We start from the raw sequence: 19,905 nt of genomic DNA on the forward strand, positions 1-19,905 counted from the left end.
GTAGGAGGTACTATAACTAAATAGGACTTGTCGTTCATAAGTTAGTCCTCCCTCCATGTCCTCCTCCACCCGCAAGGTTATAGTAAGGACTAAAAACAGTATAGCTTCCCGCAGCGAGCAAGTGTCTGTGCAACCGCTGACATACAGCCCACACGTTACGTAGCCCACAATACGTTAACTGTCGGTCGGCTCTTCGCTAGTACTCTCGCCTTTACTACGATCATCGTGTCAGCAATTCACCAGTCGAGTCGCAAACAAAGTTAGTTATTTTACTGTGAAGTCTAGTATTGCTGGTTTACTGAGCCACGTGGTTTTAACCGATATAAGAAGCTATCAGCTTTAACAGTGCGCGGCTTTCTACTGAGTACAGCTTTGAAGGAAACTTAACTGTTCGGAACTGGTTTATATTTAACATTTTCATGATAAAATTAATATCTATTAAAGTGTACATGCTGGCTCTACGTTGTGTTTGACTTTCTCTAATTTTTGAAAAGAGAAAAGATGGACAAAATGCAGGTTTCGGAAGGCTCAGAAGGTGGAGGTGTCACAAGACCAAGATCAGCACGAGATGTCAGTCTTAGTTCTCCCGCTGGCTCCCCTAGCTCGCCTAGTGAACCATCGGTGTCCCCTCCGCACCCTCATGCAGTTACCAAACCTAAACTATCTTTCAGTATCAGTCGTTTATTAGGAGAGGAGAAGAAAAAAGAAGACAACAAGTCGCCTTCATCGGATTTGGAGGTTAGCTGCATGCAGTGTGACAATCCCCAGGTGTCCTATTATGAAAGTATCAGTAACCTTAATGTCACGTGCAGTTCAGGACTGCCGTCATTACACCTGAACAGTATCAAAGCTCCAATGGCGCATAACTTCATGCCAAGTTTCGACAGTTTTACTATGAACGGCGCGGGCTCTGTGATTCGAGTGCCTGCGCACAGGCCAGCACCGCTGCCGTTCACCTCGGCATTCCCATGGATGGGTCCCGCTCAGTCTCTTGTGAAAGACCGTATTCAAGGTAGGCATTAATGAAGTTTCTTTCATAGCTGATGATTTGAATGTAAACATAAAAATTATAATACAACGCTTCTCGCTATGCCTCATTTAGTCAATGGCAGGTTAGACGAATACCCGGTTCTTAAAAAATATAAAGAAAATACAGTTGTTCAAGGTCCGTTTCTCGCCTCGATACAGGGCAGGAATATCATTAAAATAACATTAAGATATTTTTTTATGAATTTCCGTACTCATTTAAGCCGAGCTTCAGCTGCTAAAACATGTTGTCATGGGGATCTGAGCGAACCCAGGAAAACCCTCTAGGCGTATAAATCAGTTGTAAAACTGACAGCTCTGACAAAAACACTGTTGTTTGCATACTCTAGATGGATAGCGAAACTATTTAAGTTTTTATTTTGATATAACTGTTGCTTCTAAACCATGGGGTACGATGCAGTGATCAAATACTGGCACTTGCTGTGATCTGTGTTATTTTACCTTGTTAGAATTAATTACCTGGTTGTTGAATGGCTTGCAGTCCCAACAAAACACAAGCAGAACATGTATTTCCAATCTAACTATGCATACAATCTAGATGACATTTCATTTTACTGAACTGTTTTTTAAATTGTATCTTACATAAAGGCATGCAATTTATATGAAAATATAATTATCATAGTAAAAATATCTTAAAGAGGTCTTTCATAGTACAGAAACTGTCACTGCTATTATAAAATATAAGAAGTAACAACCTTTACCTAGCTCTTGTCTCCGCCTTCAAAATATATCTGTCTCTTTCCTGGGGTAGTCATGCTGTAAAACATGATCCCTCGCCAGGTTACAACGCTACAACGTTAATGCTATCTATGTTTCACGATAAATCGCTTGATGCGCAATATTTAACACCAAGAGAACCTGGATTCGCTGAGAGATCTATATTTAACAAACACTTGTAGAAATAACTTGGTTTAGAATAAATCGAAGAATATCCTCTGTGAGGAAAGGTGCTCTGATAGTAACTGATTAACGCGTTCCGGAGTTATTTTTCAGAAATAAAAACACTTTTGTCCCTCAATTTCGTGAAATAAACAAAATCATTGATGCGATTTTACATTTCTCAAATAATGGAAGATAAACTTTGGTATTATCCACTCACAAAATTTGTTAGTATTTCCATTTTTTTTCTCAATATTTTATAAAAAAGTTGCAGCTGGCCCAGGCATTTTATTTAAAAAGTTCAATTATAACATAAAACTATGCTTGAAATGGTAATATTTGGACGTTCTATTTTTGGATATTTGAACAACAGTAAAATTCATATAATTAAGTCCATATAAAAGTTACAATAATTCTCCACGTTTAGACTAAGTTGCATCAACCGTCACAAAGCTTATGTTACTTCAGTACAGCTGAAACCTGGCTGAAGGAAAACGTTTTAATACAGCTGAAACCTGGCTGAATGAAAACGTTTTAATACAGCTGAAATCTGGCTGAATTAAATCGTTCCAATACAGCTGAAATCTTGACAAATCAAACCGTTCCAATACAGCTGAAATCTTGTCAAATCAAAACGTTTCAATGCAGCTGAAATCTAGCTGAACAAAAACGCTCCTCTACGTAGAGAATCCCTGTGAAGTCTGTTTCTACCTGTTTGTTAAGTCCACGTTTTAAGCCTCAAACAACATATCCTTAAGAGTTCCGTTCACAAATGAGTTAATTCGGGCAAAATTCTAACTTAATTAAATTTCTTTTTACGTTAAAGATGATTACATGCTAATAATAATATCGAATGTGGTAACAAAAGAAACGTGTTATAAATATATCACTACTAAGACTTGAAATGAACTTGGAATTTACAAATAAGATGTTACATTCTGAAAACTATTATAAACCCCCACTCCCGAAAAATTAAAAGGAAAATTATATCATTTTATATATAAATATGAAAACTTGTTTTTATATTTAAAATAACGACACGTTTCCTTGTTTCATAATAGCAACTCAACAAAACCAATGACAAATTAGATGCTACATTGTGAACAATATTAAAACCTCCCCCACAGAAAGAATACAAGGAAAAGGAACGTGTGGGTATTTTAAATATAAAAATAAGTTTTTATATTCATATATAAAATGATATAATTTTCCTTTTATTTTTTTAGAGGGTGTATAATAGTTTTCAGAATGTAGCATCTAATTTGTCATTGGTTTTGTTGAGTTGCTATTATGAAACAAGGAAACGTGTCGTTATTTTAATTATAAAAATAAGTTTTTATATTCATATATAAAATGATGTAAGTGATTCATAATAGTAACTTAACAAAACCAATGACAAATAAGAATGAGTATAATATTTATCACAAAAAAGTCACTTATTCTGAAGATATTTATAGAGTTTTAAGGTCATTTTTACTTAAATTAACTTAGGTTACTATATGAAGGGTGTGTGAGGAGGGGAAGAGGGTGTAACAACTTAGTAAGGAGTCTGCCATTATTACAGGGACCTAAAATGTTAAATGATATTGTGAGAATATTATATTTGTATAGTACATTCCACAGATCTAAACATTTATATGATATTACGAGATAACAGCTTTGTACAATACATTCCACAGGTCTAAACGTGTATTTTGTACTAGGGTATAACAGCTTTGTACAATACATTCCACTGGTTTAATGATTTGATTTGCAATAAAGGATCTAGCCATGCAGCTCTTGATTTGATTTGTAATGAAGGATCCAGTCATGTAGCTCTTGATTAGATTTGTAATAAAAGATCCAGTCATATTGCTCTTAAGTGGATTTTTATGAAGGATTCAGTCATGTAGCTCTTGATTCGAATTATAATAAATGATTCAGTTATGTAGCTCTTGATTCAAATTGTAATAAAGGATTCAGCCAATAGCTCTTGATTCGATTTATAATGAAGGATCTAGCCAATAGCTTTGGATTCGATTTGTAATATACTCTTGACAGTAGGGACGCCAAAGGGAGGTGAGAAGGGGTGGGCACCAATCCTGAAACTTGTCTGTCTTCCCTCCCCTCCCTAAAGCATTCTTTAAAAGGTTTAGTAAAAGCTACATCTCTCACAATACAATGTGTTTAGTTACTAGGTCACCTGACAGAAGGAACACCCACCAAACAAAATATTATCCAACTTCTGATTAGCCCTTGGAGCTTCTTACTTTATCTTCCCTAGATTTCCTTCCACTTACCCTTTAAAAAATGGCTTCCCCTAAATCCATCTATTTACCACCCGTTCATACCTCACTCTAAGAATCGTCGCTGCTGTTGACTGAATTTTTTTAATGAAGAATCCAATACGTAATTATTGAGTGAAATGAGTAGAATGTTAATTATACGTTTATTAATAATTAAATAAATGGACTTAATACAAGAAAGATGATACCAATTTAAAAGTTTACTGTTGACGCTTTGCTATTTAGGAAGTTTTAATTGTTTGAGGTTAAGCACAAAGCTACACAATGGGCTATCTGTGCACTGCCCACCGCAGGTATCGAAATCCGGTTTTTAGCAGACATATCTCTGTGCCACAGTAACAGCACAGTTCAGATAACGTTAATTGTATGACCACTGGCTATAAGTTGCTAATTATGTTTGGTATAGATTTTTTCATCTTGATATTCATCCTTTTTACACAGTCTATTAAAGATAACTCAGAGCAGTGTGAAAAGAGTGGCAATATATCTAACACATTACGAAGCACTTATGGTGGGGTTTGATCGAATGGTGTGACTGAATAATGAGGGAGATTGAATAGTGATGTGATTGAATGGTGATAGTAAACATTAGACTCTGAGCATAAAACATAGCTAAGGAAGAATAGCTGTTAAAGCTAATAATTTGAATATATACACTCGTGAATATATCCCATGATGTATAATAATACAATAAATTCTGAGACTGTACTGGAATAAACGGCATCACAGTAAGAGAATAAACTCTATTACAGTAGGGAAATAAACGGCACCATAGTAAAATAATAAACATTATTATAGTAGAGAAATAAACGGCACCATAGTATGAGAATAAACGCTATTACAGTAGAGGAATAAATGAAATCACAGTAAAAGAATAAACTCTATTACAGTAAGGGAATAAACGGCACTATAGTAAGAGAATAAACACTATTAGAGCAAAAAATATATATTCCATGATGGTAAAGGGATAATCTCCAGGACAGTCAGAGGATAAACTCACCGATAATAACATAACGAACTCCATGGCTGCTTGTATATATATATCAGGTCAGGATGGATTATTGTTTAGTTAAAGGCCGTCATTATGCGGCATTACTTGTAATCTCTAACGCATGGTTTAGTGGCTCGAATCGCAACTTGTGGGTTGCGAGTTCGAATCCCATCACCGTGGGAGCGTAACAATGTTCGTTGGTAAAAAGTAGTCCAAGAACTGGAGGTAGGTGGTTGTGACTAGCTGCCTCTCCTCTAGCCTGTCGCTGCTAAACAAAAGACCACTGGCGCAGATAGCCCTTGCGTAGCTTCGCACGAAATACAACAAACAAAACACAAATTACTTAATAAAGACTTCTAGGACTTTTCTCCGAGAAAGAAAGAGATGGTCCATTATTTTAACTCAAATTAAATATACAGGTGTTAACAACTGGTTTTTTAAAAACTGAAATCGTGATGAAACATTTGCACCAGAAATGTGAGGTTTCAATGTGTAATTAATTGCTTTTCATGAATCTAAAAGTCTTCGTTATAGGCAAACATTTTTATCTAGATCTCGATACCGTAAGATCAAGTTAATTAATATGATTCCATTATATCATTAATTAAACACTCCTGAGCCGGGGCGAGAGTATTATTTTCTCTCCAAATATATCACGAAATCTGAGGGTCGCATGTTCGAATCCTTTCACCGAACAAGCTCACCCTTTCAGTCGCGGGACGGTCAATCCCACTATTCTTTGGTAAAGAGTAGACCAAGGGTTGTCGGTGGGTGGTGTTTACTAGCTGTCTTCCTTCTAGTCTATCACTTCAAAATTAGGGACGGCTAGCGCAGATAGTCTTTCCGTAGCTTTGCGCGAAATTTAGCAAAGAAACAAAGATTCCAAGCTTCGCGAACACTTTCTGTCACGCGGTAGTGTGTTACAATTTGTATAAAAAAGTGTAGGGCAGCTCTTATCAACTAACAACTGGGTGTCACATTTTAAGGGGTAAGCTTGACCGATGATGCATATCTCACGTGGCATGTGTAATTAACTAACCGTAGGCTCGTGCGTTAACCAACTATGTGACTACCAGTTGTGATACATGCGAAACTTTATTATCCGTCGAAATGACTATCTGACATGGGCATGTTAAATTTGCTCGAGTCAAAGTAGCATTAACGCTACGTAGCTCAATCAACTGATAATCTTGTGTGGATAACCTTCTGCAGTAGTTAAATTATAATGCGTTAAAACTAGTAAGCTATATATTAGTATAATTTTAACCATTCTAGTCAGATTACTGATATTTAAGAGGTACAAATTCCATAACCAAACCTTATATATTTGTTAGCTTGTTGACTTCTAAGAACATACTGCTTTACATATTTGCATCAGTGCCCAGTGTATTTTTTTGTTTGTTATTAAGCACAAAACTACAAAATGAGTTATCTGTGCTGTACCTGATTTTTTGTATTGTAAGCCCTCAGACTAATCGCTGAGCCACCGTAGGAGTGGGTGGGGGCATGTGCTCAGTTTTATAAGTTAGACTTAATTCACGTAAGCTAAACTGGCCAGACCTCGTCAATCATTCGTTGCTGGGTTTATGGCTAAATTACCCTTAAACATTCGGCGCCCAACCCCTGAAGATATCTTAGTTGAACCAATTGTATTACCAAAGAACTGATTAAAACCTGAATCCGTCCAAGTTAGAGTTTTTATTCTTGTTTGTGATAATATATTTTAAAAACCCACAGGGTTTTAAGCATAATTTTTGTTAAGGCCTTTTATTGACATTATTTACATATAAATGTGATAAAAATCTATTTTTATATCTTATTTACTTGTGTATAGAAATATTTAAACATTTTTGCTTACTTATGTTGTGTAGTTATTAGCGATTTAGAAAAAAAACTTTATAGGTGGATTTATTATAAACCTGATAATTCGTAGGCTGTATCTATTCGAAGCTACAAAAACTTTATGCGTGGATTTGTTATAAAACCTGATAATTCGTAGAATGTATCTATTCAAAGCTACAAAAACTTTATACATGGATTTATTATAAATCTGCTAATTCGTAAGCTGAGTGGCTACTGGTAACCAAAAACACATTGTAAGTAGATTTATTACAGATATGATACCCGTATAGATGGTTACTTATTAGGGATTTTATAAACTCTACAGATGGATCTTTTATAAGCCTTGCACCCCAAGTGACACAACGGTAAGTCTCTGGACTTATGGCGCTACAACTTGGGTTTCAATACCCGTGATGGGCACAGCACAAATTGTCCATTGTGTAGCTTTGTGTTTAACAACAAAGAAACAAAATTATAGACTTGATAAATTTTATCGGTCAGTAATTATTAAGATTATAAAAATCGTACAGATGAATTTCTTAAAAGCTTAGCAAACCGTATAGCTTATTTAATTAATAGAGATTATAAAAAATGTACAGATGGATTTATTAAAAACTTGGTAAACCGTATAGATTACTTAGTTACTAAAGATTATAAAAACCGTATAGGTGGATTTCTTATAGGCTTAATAAACCTTACAGATTATTTAGTTATTAGAGATTATAAAAAAACACTGTACAGATTGATTCATTACAGACTTGTTAAACCGTATAAATTATCAGTTATTAGATAATACAAAAATTCTATAGATGGATTTATTATAGACCTGACAAGCCAATACCTTCTATAAATTTTAAACATTTCAGAGCGCTCACGTGTAAAAAAAGTGTGTCATGTTACACGCATACAATAAAAGAAAACGCACATTTTTAGTCTAAGATGTATTTGTTTATTACATATTTCGCCGACTCACTTTATAAATCTAATCCTTTAAATCATGGCATACCATTCGATGTCAAAAAAGTTTATTGTGTCAGCTTTGAAACTTCACATCACCGGTAATGTGTTTAACGCGTCGTAACTCTTTTTTTAATACAAAAAAAAGTATTTTATGTAAACGGCTTCTTGTAGTGGTGCTATTAAAACATGGTTTAGTGAAAGAATCCAGAAGAAAGTGACGTTTTCAAAGAAAAAGTTACATTGTGCTCAGTGTTTATTTTCAATGCAAATATGTGTGTAGTTTTAGGCTTAGTCCTTAACAGTCTGAACTCTAAACGTAGTGTGCATTCCTGATGTGACATGTAAAGTGTTTCATACTGTATGTGTAGTTTTAGGCTTAGTCCTTAACAATCTTAACTCTAAACGTAGCGTGCATTCCTGATGTGAGATGTTAAGTGTTTTGTACTGTGTGTGTAGTTTTTAGGTTTAGTCCTTAACAATCTTAACTCTAAACGTATTGCGCATTCCTGATGAAAGATGCAAAAAGTTTTACACTGTATACATATTCTAAGCTTAGTCCTTAGCATTCTTAATTCTAAACGTATTGCGCATTCCTGATGTAAGATGTAAAGAGTTTTACACTGTATACATATTCTAGGCTTAGTCCTTAGCATTCTTAATTCTAAGCTAGTGTGCTCGCCTGACGTGACATGTGAAGGGTTTTACATGAACGAATCTTCATTGTACTGCAATGAATGGTCATTCGTGTTGCTTCATTAGAAAACCAAAAATTGGAATTTTTTATTTTGCTCTTTTCGTTTCATGTTTTTGTTATTACCATAAAAATGCTTTAGCTTAATTTTTTATCGAAATCAGCATACGTAAACTGCATGATACAACTTATGCGACTGTTACAGTGCTTTTATATCTGCTAGGTCATTTTATATATCCTAGTACATGGATGTAGTACTTTGAAATAGTGTATCACAAATTTTTCTTCGGTGAAATATGAAGTATTTGATAGATTTCTGGTATATGTTCGGCCTCAAGTAGTTACTAGATAGGGCTGGATGTGACCTAATGGTTAGTGTGTCCAGCTATCGGTCGGAAAGTCCAAGGTTTGAGAATGCCATATTCCGCTGAATGCACTCCGCACTTGCAGCTTTGGGCGAGTTATAAGGGTGTAATCCATTCCACTATTCGATAAAGAACAGTCAAGTAGGCGGTGGGTGCGTTTTAATGGTTGCCCTCCCTCTGGTCAGCAATTATAAATTAAGGATGGCTGTTCATGAATATTGGGATGTCTGAGGCGACCGTTTAACTTATGCGTCGCATAATTTGCCATCTAGGTTTAAAAATTCCCATTTTACTGACTAATAAGTAAAGTACTAGATTTTTTTTATTAAATTAAGTTGATTTACCTGGTACTGAAACTATTGTAAAATGTAAATGCAATCGAAATGCTATTCAGTTCATTATTATAAAAGTGTCTTAGAACAACAAAGACTGTAGAAACCTGGTTTTATTTCCTATCCGTATTATATATATTTGAATTTCTGCATATGTAAGAAACTTGTAAAATATAACATAACAACCGTGTGTAATTTCCATTTGAGCTTATAATTTACTCTAGCTTTATGGGTTCTAAGAGGGGAAAGGACGTGAAGTACGCACAGGAGAATTTGTGTGAATGGAGATTCGGGCTCTATCCTAAGAAGGTATACGTTCGCATTTTTGCAATGCACCTGTTGCTTAATTCTAGTGTAGTTACATCCTAAGGAGGGCTTGAATCCTCAAACATTCGAAAATATCGGCAGTTAACTTAGAAATTACAACCCAATCAATCAATCACACCTTTCCGTCTTATAGTGTAATTTCACAGCTGGATCGCAAAGTAAGCTCTTCCTTAGTGGGAACGAATTGACTCAAACAAGCACTGAGTCGACAAGGTAATCGATTCATCATTTTCACAAGTGATTTAAGTATTTCAAAACACGAAAATGTTAAGATATAAAAACTGGACTCTGTATTGTTTTATGTTATGTAGCTTGTACACAAACACCGGCAAGTCACGCAGTTGCAGTATGGCACTTTTTAGCGCTTTGTTCGGATATCTCTATTAAAAGCCCATTCAATGCACGGTGTTTTTCTGTCTATTTCTTATTGTTAAACACGTTGTTGTATAAAAATAGGGCTAACACTGCTATTAGTTAGATCTTAAACATTTTTTAAATATCATTATATATATATTCTATTAATATTTTATCTTTAAATTCTACTTATGAAAAGCAACAACAAACTATCACTTTAGTACATAATTCTGAAGCTACCTTATAATTATGCATTTTTTCATTTAAAACGATTGGTGGCATAAATTCCACACAAAAACTAACTGTGAGATAATGACCATTTATCCACGTTATTACACTTCCTATTAGTTCCAATAAGCTAAAATTCAAGCTTAAACACCTTCATCTCAGAGTTTAGTTCCTTTGTGATCAGTATGGATAGCCACATTAACTGATGGGCTTGATTTCTTAGTGATCAGTATAGATAACCACATAAGTTGGTGGATTTAATTTATTGGTGATCATATCGATAGCCGCATTAGCTTTTGGGCTTGGTTTCTTAGTGATTAGTATGAATGGTCACATTAGCTGGTGGCTTGGTTTCTTAGTGATCATCATGGATAGCCACATTAGCTCGTGACATACTGGAGTTGATATAATAAATAACAGTTGTATCGTGACATACTGTAGTTGGTATAATAAATAAAGATTTTACTGGAACATACAAGAGTTGATAAAATAAATAAACATTATACTATGACATACTAGAGTTGATATAAAAATAAAAATTTTACTGTGACATACTAGAGTCGGTATAATAAATAACGCTTGTATCGTGACATACTATAGTTAGTATAATATATAAAGGTCTTATTAAGGCATACTGAAGTTGATAAGATAAATAAAAATTTTACTGTGACATACTAGAGTTGATATAATAAATAACGGTTTTATTGAGATATACTGTAGTTTATATAATAAATAAAGATTTTATTGTGACGTACTGGAGTTGAAATAATAAATCTAGATTTTACTGTTACATATTGGAACTTATATGATAAATAAATATTTTATTGAGACATACTAGATTTGATATAATAAATAACAGTTTTATTGAGACATACTAGGGCTGCTATGATGAATAACAGTTTTATTAAGACATACTAGAGTTGATAATGAATAACGGGTTTACTGTGACATATTAGAGTTGATATAATAAATAATGGTTTTATTAAGACATACAAAAAATAGTCGATAGCGTTATTGAGACAAACCAGAGTTTATATCATAATAATTGTTAGTTTTGTTTTACCAAAGAGAGTATCCTAATACCTTCTTGTGTTATTAAGACATATAGGAGTTGATGTCATAAGAACTGTTGGATTTATTGAGACACGGTAAAGTTGATGTCGTAATAGCTGACTGACTTATCTGGATGGAATTATGTATATAACTGGCTAGAAGTCATGCTGGCGATAGCTGGAAAATTCTTAAATAATCTCTCTAAAACAAAACGGCTATAAATACATTTTGGATTTTACATGGTCTTCGGCATATTTCAATTTTCCTTATATTCGCCTCACTAAACAAAGAACTGTGCATTGTGACATTCATAGTTCTAATAGCTGTGTTGTTTAAAGTATCTGCCCGCATAAGGAGAATCATAGGTTTGAACCCTGCTCAGTAGTAGTAGTTTTAACTTTTTAAGGAATATGTCTGTTTAAGTTCAGGTAGAAATACTCAGCTTAAATAAATAAATATATATACTAGAACTAGTTTCAAAAGAGTCAAGACCTAATTGTTGTAGTTTGTCAGCCTAAATAAGTAGGTTTTCAGTTAGGGATAAATCTTGTCTAACATTACTGCGTTTGATAATTATCACAAGTGTTTATGTAATTTCAGAATGTACAAGAGCTTTCAGGCATGACTGACTGCCAAGTGTTCGGTGTTGTGTGTAGATCATATAAAAATACGCCTTATAGACACACATCACGTATATGATACCACAATAGAGTAGACAACAGCTGTTTGAAAACAGTTTAGGTATACAAGTAATGAGGTGTATTCAATTTTATAATCGTAGTGATTGTTGTATTGTTATTTTTGTTCTTTTACAAACTAGATTATATTATCCTCAGACCAATTGCTCAACTCTTACAAAGTCATCTAGTACGATATTAAACCCAGAAGCTATGGGAATATATTAAATACAGAAGCTATGGGAAGGTATTAAAACCAAAAGCTATTCGAAAATATTAAGGTCAGAGACTACAAAAATATATAAAAGCCAGAGTCTACGTAAAGATATTAAGACCATAAAATTTAATAATATATTAAAACCAGAAGTTATGAAAAGATCTTAAAACTAGGGGCTATGGTAAGATATTGAAAGCAGAAGCTACGAGAAAATACTAAAACCAAAAGCCGTGAGGAAGATATTGAGATCAGAGGTTATGGGAATATATTAAAACAAAATATTATATGAAAACATTAAAACCATAAACTGGTAAAATATTAAAACCAGAAACTATGATATGATATTAAAACTGGAGGCTAAGGAAGGACATAAAATTCAGACGCTACGGTAAGGTGTTAAAACTGGAGGCTATGTAAATATATTAAAATCAGAAGCAATGGTAAGATGTTAAAACTGAATGCTATGGAAATATATTACAATCAGAGGTTACGGTAAGATGTAAAAACTAAAGGCTAATGGAAGATATTAAATCCAAAAGCTATATTAAGATGATAAAACTGGAGGCTAAGGGAAGATATAAAATGCAGAAGCTATAGCAAAACGTTAAAACTTAAGTTTGAGGGAAGATATTAACTCCAAAAGCTATGATAAGATATTAAAACTGGAGGCTAAGGGAGGATATATAATTCAGACGTTACGGTAAGATGTTAAACCTGGAGGCTATGGAAAGATGTTAAAATCAGAAGCTTTGGTAAGATGTTAAAACTGGAAGCAGCTGTAAGATATTAAATCCAAAAGCTATGGTAATATCTAAAAACTGGACGCAACGGTAAGATATTAAAACTGGAAGCAACTGTAAGATATTAAATCCAAAAGCTATGGTAATATCTAAAAACTGGACGCAACGGTAAGATATTAAAATCAGAGGCTAAGATAATATGTTCAAACTGGAGGCTAAGGGAAGATATTAAAATCATAAGCTATGGTAAGATATTAAAACTGGAGGATATTAAAAGATATTAAATCCAAAATCTATGGTAAGATATTAAAACTACAGACAACGGTAAGATATTAAAACTGCAGGCAACGGTTAGATATTAAAATCAAAAACTACGATAAGATGTTAAAAGTAGAGGCTGACGGAAGATATTAAAACCAGTTTTGTAGCAGAGAAAGCCAAACAAAACTCGTAGCTGAAATTTAATTTTGAACCTCATCATGCTGAACTATTTTTGCTTCAATAACTAGTGTTTAATTTCTGTCACCTATATAGGTATATCTCCAAGTTACTGTTTAATAACTGATTTAATGTTGGTCAAAAACTAGAAGCGAGGAATTGCCTTTCCTGTTATATAAGCTTTATATAAAGAGGAATTTAAAGTGTTTTATAAACTACATCCTATACATCTCTACCTAGCTGTTTATGTCAAAGAGTCCTGCTTTTGAAAGACAGTAAAATCTGTACGGCATCAGGATCAGCATTTCAGTATAAACATGCATACGGTATTTACGTATATATCTGAATAGCTTTGTTTAATAGAAGCTTCTGACATCAATATAGTTCCTTTCTCCCTTCCGCCAGCTCTTCCACCTGTGACTACCAGAAGGATAGGTCATCCATACCAGAATAGGACGCCACCAAAGAGGAAAAAGCCCAGAACGTCCTTTACCCGAATGCAGATATGTGAACTAGAAAAACGTTTCCACAAACAGAAGTACCTAGCCTCAGCCGAAAGAGCTGCGCTGGCCAAGCAGCTGAAGATGACGGACGCACAAGTGAAGACGTGGTTTCAGAACAGGAGAACGAAATGGAGGTACGATATTCAAAATATCTCTTGCATGTCAGTATAGCCATGATCAGAATAAATAAGATAAACATAAGACGAAACACGTGATAATGTAAGCGCAAGTTACATTTCATACTTAGTATAAGTTTTACATTTTAGTTAGCGAGTTCTATTGTTACACGTATGCACGTGACCAAGTCAGGTACGCTGTACGATGAGTATTTCAAAGTAGACGCGTAACATGAAAGGTATTTCTTTGATAACATAAAATTGAATAGTATAATTTTTTGTTTTTTCTCTTGCACGACTTTAAGCGTCTCTCATTGAAAGCGTTGAGCGTTGTGTATATGTGATTTCATCATTATGCAACTATTTCATCCAGTTTTTAAGTAGAAAATAACTTTAGTCATCAAAATCGTTAGCTGGAGGTCTCCCTTTCTGAAAATTTAGGTGTTTCTATTTAGCTATGCAGAATTTCTGTAAGACGTTATAATGAATAGAATTTGTATGTGTAGGCTACACGTAAAAGTAAGCTCGTTTCTTACTTGTACTTAATACTACCTAATAAATGATAGCTTTCCGCTACTTAACATGTGATATAACCTGATATCAATGCAAATTACAGTTCCGAAGGGAAGTATACAGATATAAAATGCGGAATACTATTTCGCAATCAGCCCAACACGACCTCCATTAACTACTCCATTACACGTCTGGTAATATAGAGGCATTCGCTCAGGACTACTCTGGAATGCGGGTTCATTTGAATTCAGTATATTCATGAGCTATTCGTAATCCAGTAATCTATGGTAGAACTCCTTTTATCAAGTTTACTAAAGGTTCTGGGCTTCATTACTTGCGGAATATTTCAAAGTAGCATTAACTTTTAGGGAAGGATATTTGTCAATAGGAAAAACAAAATTTCGTTGTTTGATCCAATGTGGGCGGAAAGAAACAGAGCATGTAATCGATTATCAAAGGTCTGAGTATTGGAAGGAGAACTGAAATAATGAAGGAGTATAGTATATATATATAGTTGGCTGTTTTGTATTATTCTTTTCATCCAATAAACAACTGTTTCTAATATGAAAGTAGCTTTGCTCTTTCTGTATAGTCAATATGTTTTCACTTCATACATAATATAGGGGTTGTCTCCCTTAATATACCGATTGTATAGTGTACAAATAATTGAGTATCTACATGTTACAGTCATCTAATGTTCATCTATTATTGGCTGACAATTCCCGTTTCACCATGTACTCAAGCTTTTTAAAGGAACACTAGATGTTTGTAATAAAACTAACTTTAAGGGGTAATGATAACATCGTTTACACTAGAATTATGATGTTTTTTTAGTTTACGTAAAATATAGAAGAAACAAATATATTTTTCTATACCCTTACGACGTTCGCAGTACTTTATTTAGCATTTTACAAGAGGTTTGGGTACAATATACCAAGCCGTTTTTGTTGTAGGTTGGCAATAGGATAATAAGAATTACAAACTGTCTGTTTTTAGCGGGTTATCTTTTCCTTGTAAGTCTAACATGCGTGCTTTTTTTTGTGCATTTGTATATGTGTACAGCCTTAACAGTCAATAGTAAATGTTTTGAGGTGTTGTTTGAACTGAATCTTTATTGTTTAAGATGCTTTTTGCACGAACATTCTATTATGGATTTGTGCAATTCTTTGCTATCCCTATTATGAACCACTGTCGTAGTTCATGATAATAGACACATTCAACTCGTCAGACTTTGTTTTCTATGACGTTAAACATTATCAACTATAAGAGTTAGATTTTACTCCAGCATGACATTAGTAACAAGCTATTTCCACAATAGATGTCAGTGGGTTTATTATTAAAATGTTACACGAAAACACAGATTGGTTTTGCTACTGGATTCAAACCAGTCTAAACAAATAGTCTTATCATCTTTTTTTACACCCCTTCTTAAAAGAATGTTTATAGTTGTAACAGTTAGTAATTTCAATTTTTTATAAAGATTTTGTTCAAGCGTTGCTATGCTTTTTTAGAAAATATCTAAAAATAAAGTTTTTCGAATTTAGGACGACTCCTATTTAACTAGGAAAACAATATAATATCGCCACAAATAACCTTGTACGAATATTGAGATTTTAACAATATGTGATAGAATTGAGAATTTCTTTCGTGACTGGCGTATTTTAATAGTGTTTTCTTCCATTGTTGTGTTCATTCTTCGTCCCTTTTATGTGAGGAGAAAAGTTTTATTAACCCCAACGAGTTCATTAAGCTGTAGTGAAACAACAGCTCTCGTTTTTTCAGATGTTATAAAGTTACATTGACGAATCGAAGGTTCGATAATTTTCTTAATAGAGATTGGCAGCCGATATTCACCAAAATCTTTAGAAAAGGTTTCGCTTAAGATGATTTATTTCTGGAAAATTCAATGGTGCGATTCAATGTTAGACTACACATCCTTGGTTGGGATGTCTTAATTTCTGCTGTAGGTGAATGCTACGATGCTTCTCCAATTTACACTAGTTATTTACATGACATTAAACATGGAAGTACAATACTGATGAACATTGACACCATATAAAGATACTTTGTGTGCTTTGTTCGCACCCTCTCTGAGTAAAAGGAAATTTTTGTGTACTTTGTTTACATTTTCTTCTGATTAAAGAGAAATAGTTGCGTACTTCGTTTAAACCCTCTTCTGATTAAAGGGAGGTGGTTGTGTAATTTGTTTATTCTCTCTTCTGATTAAAGGCAGGTGGTTGTGTACGTTGTTTACATTCTCTTCTGATTAAAGGTAGGTGGTTGTGTACGTTGTTTACACCGTCTTCTGATTAAAGGGAGATAGTAGTGTAATTTGTTTACACTCTCTTCTGATTAAAGGGAGATGGTTTTATACTTTGTTTACATCCACTTCTGATAAAAGGGAGATAGTTGGTGGTAAACAATATTTCATATAGAACCCTTTTGAGGTTCTGCCTAAGCGCGTGACAAGTTTGTTTCTCCAGATGCTTCCAGAAGCATAACATTATCATTTACGAACACATCTTAATTGCAGAGCGACATAAATCATTAATAATTAGAACCGCATTTATTAACAATGATTTCTGACAGAGTTAGGAGTTAAAATTATTGATTTTCAAGTTCGTTGTTTAACTAAAATATGTAAGAAAATTTATCACGAGAGCCAATTGAGGTGTGTATGTGTAAAACCTGAAAAGAAACGTATGAAAACTGAAAGTATTTTTTTCAGGGTTACCTAAAATAATATATTCTACATGTCGACATGAAGGATTCAGAGTCCAAAACGAACTGAAAAGTTTATGAAACATGTTCCATGCACCACGATTTTTTTTAAAGCTACTCCTAATCCTGGTTGTAACATTTTAAAAGTACAAACTTAGACCACCATTGTTCGTTGAAGTCTGGCTTTGTGGCCAGATAAGTTTTATTGAATTCAAGTGTCATCATCCTCAGTGATGATAGAAATCGGAAAGATTCCAATATTCTGAAAGGTCAAAGATAAAATTTAAGTGAGTTTAAACCGTTCTTTGTCTGGTTTTACATAATTGACTGTTATGCTGCTAACATTTTCTATCGTAATACTGGTACTGTATATCGCAGTATCTTTTGTTTCATGCAAACACTTGTCATGAGTACCCACACACGTACACCATCATTACCACTGGCAAATTACAACACAGCATTAACTACATTTTACCAAATGTAATGTTCTTTGGTCGCTACACATTCATCATCACCAATAAATAATATTACACTGTATTAATTATAACTTACCAATTGTAATTACTTTCAGTTATTGCACATACATCATAATCATCATCACCAAGAAATTACTACACTGTATTAATTTTAGTTTACTAATTGTAATTACCTTTAGTCATTACACATACATCATAATCATCATCACCAAGAAATTACTACACTGTATTAATTTTAGTTTACCAGTTGTAATTACTTTTAGTCACTGCACATACATCACAATCATCACCACCAATGAATTTCTATAATGTATTAATTTTTTGTTATAATTATTGTAAATTATGACACACATGGGATTAAGTAACTGAAGATTAAAATTTAAACCAGTGGGACGATTTATTGTGGAAAAAGGAAAAATAAGTTCAAATATCCTGTAACTACCTCTTACACTCAACCCTTTCTACCAAAGTAGAAACCTTCTAAATGGTTGAGTCCAGCACTTAAGGATTGTACAACAGAACAATAACCTCAATATATTCATTGTATACACTAGCCAAGTGTAACCTGTTATACCTGACATCCTCACAACAATTAAGTTATTTTTCTGATATTAAGTAAATAAAAATTTAATATCATCTATAAAACATACAATTTATCAGTACACTCTATGCTGAAAATCAACCAAGCTATATTATTGGTTCCATTGTTTACAGTATATTATTCTACCAAAATCAGCGAAACGACATTATTGGTTCCAATTTTGATAATATATGTTATTGAAAATCAATCAAGTTAAATTATTGATTCCACTGTTTGCAATATATTATTCTACTGAAAATCAATCAAACTACGTTATTATTTCCATTGTTGGTAACATATTCTATTGAAAAATTAGCCAAGTTACATTACTGATTCCACTGTTTACAGTATATTTTACTGAAAATCAATCAATCTACGTTATTAGTTCCACTGTTTACAGTATATTCTACTGAAAATCAACGAAACTACATTATTTGTTGCATTGGTTACAGTATTATCTATTGAAAATGAACCAAGCTACATTACTGGTTCCATTGTTGATAATATATTCTCCTGAAAATCAACCAATCTACATTATTGGTTCCATTGGTTATAATATATTATTCTACAGAAAATCAATCAAACTACATTAGTGGTTCCCTTTTTGATAATATATTCTACTGAAAGTCAACCAAACTACATTATTGGCTCCACTGTTTACAGTATATTATACTGAAAATCAACCAATCTACGTTATTGGTTCCATTGTTTACAGTATATTCTACTGAAAATCAACCAAGCTATAAATAAGTTAAAACTAATAAGTATACTAACAATATAAATATTTCTTAATGGCTGATCGAAATATAATTTTTCTCATTAATAATAGAAAAATATGACACAATCAAACATACTAATAATAAAGAAAAACGTATTCGGTTTTCTGTAACCAGAGACAGCTGCAACAAAACGTATTCAGTTTTCTGTAACCAGAGACAGCTCCAACATAATGTATTCAGTTTTCAGCAACCAGATATAGTTATAAAACATATTTAGTTTTCAGTAACCAGAGATAGTTCTATCAAAACATATTTAGTTTTTGATGAACAAAGATAGCTGTCGCACTATTTATTTATATTTAGTTTTTACTAACTAAAGACATTTGTAACAGAACATATTTAGTTTTTAGTGACCAAATATGTGTGCAAACTATAACACTATGTTTTAGTTTTTAGAAATAAAAAAGAAGTTCTAACATGAATTTTACTTAACTAAGATAACTATAGTGGACCTAGTGTTTACTTGTACCTAGGATAACTATAGTGGATCTAGTGTTTACTTGTACCTAAGATAACTGCAGCACTAGTTCGTTTAGTGGACCTAGTGTTTACTTGTACCTAGGATAACTATAGTGGACCTAGTGTTTACTTGTACCTAGGATAACTATAGTGGACCTAGTGTTTACTTGTACCTAAGATAACTATAGTGGACCTAGTGTTTACTTGTACCTAGGATAACTATAGTGGACCTAGTGTTTACTTGTACCTAAGATAACTATAGTGGACCAAGTGTTTACTTGTACCTAAGATAACTATAGTGGACCTAGTGTTTACTTGTACCTAAGATAACT

The 19,905-nt window shown here is 33.4% G+C and overlaps 1 protein-coding gene across 1 annotated transcript in view; it reads left to right on the forward strand.

Annotated features, from left to right (window-relative positions):
- The first annotated feature begins 501 nt into the window (after nt 1-501).
- The window catches only part of LOC106478488 (T-cell leukemia homeobox protein 3-like), a 41,608-nt gene continuing 22,204 nt past the window's right edge, over nt 502-19,905 (forward strand). The window contains exons 1-2 of the mRNA XM_013939034.2: nt 502-1,012; nt 13,832-14,063. Coding sequence (XP_013794488.1) covers nt 502-1,012; nt 13,832-14,063 — 743 coding nt within the window. The remainder of the gene's footprint in view (nt 1,013-13,831; nt 14,064-19,905) is intronic.

This window comes from Limulus polyphemus, unplaced genomic scaffold (genome assembly GCF_000517525.1).
Source record: "Limulus polyphemus unplaced genomic scaffold, Limulus_polyphemus-2.1.2 Scaffold216, whole genome shotgun sequence".
NCBI lineage: Eukaryota > Metazoa > Arthropoda > Merostomata > Xiphosura > Limulidae > Limulus > Limulus polyphemus.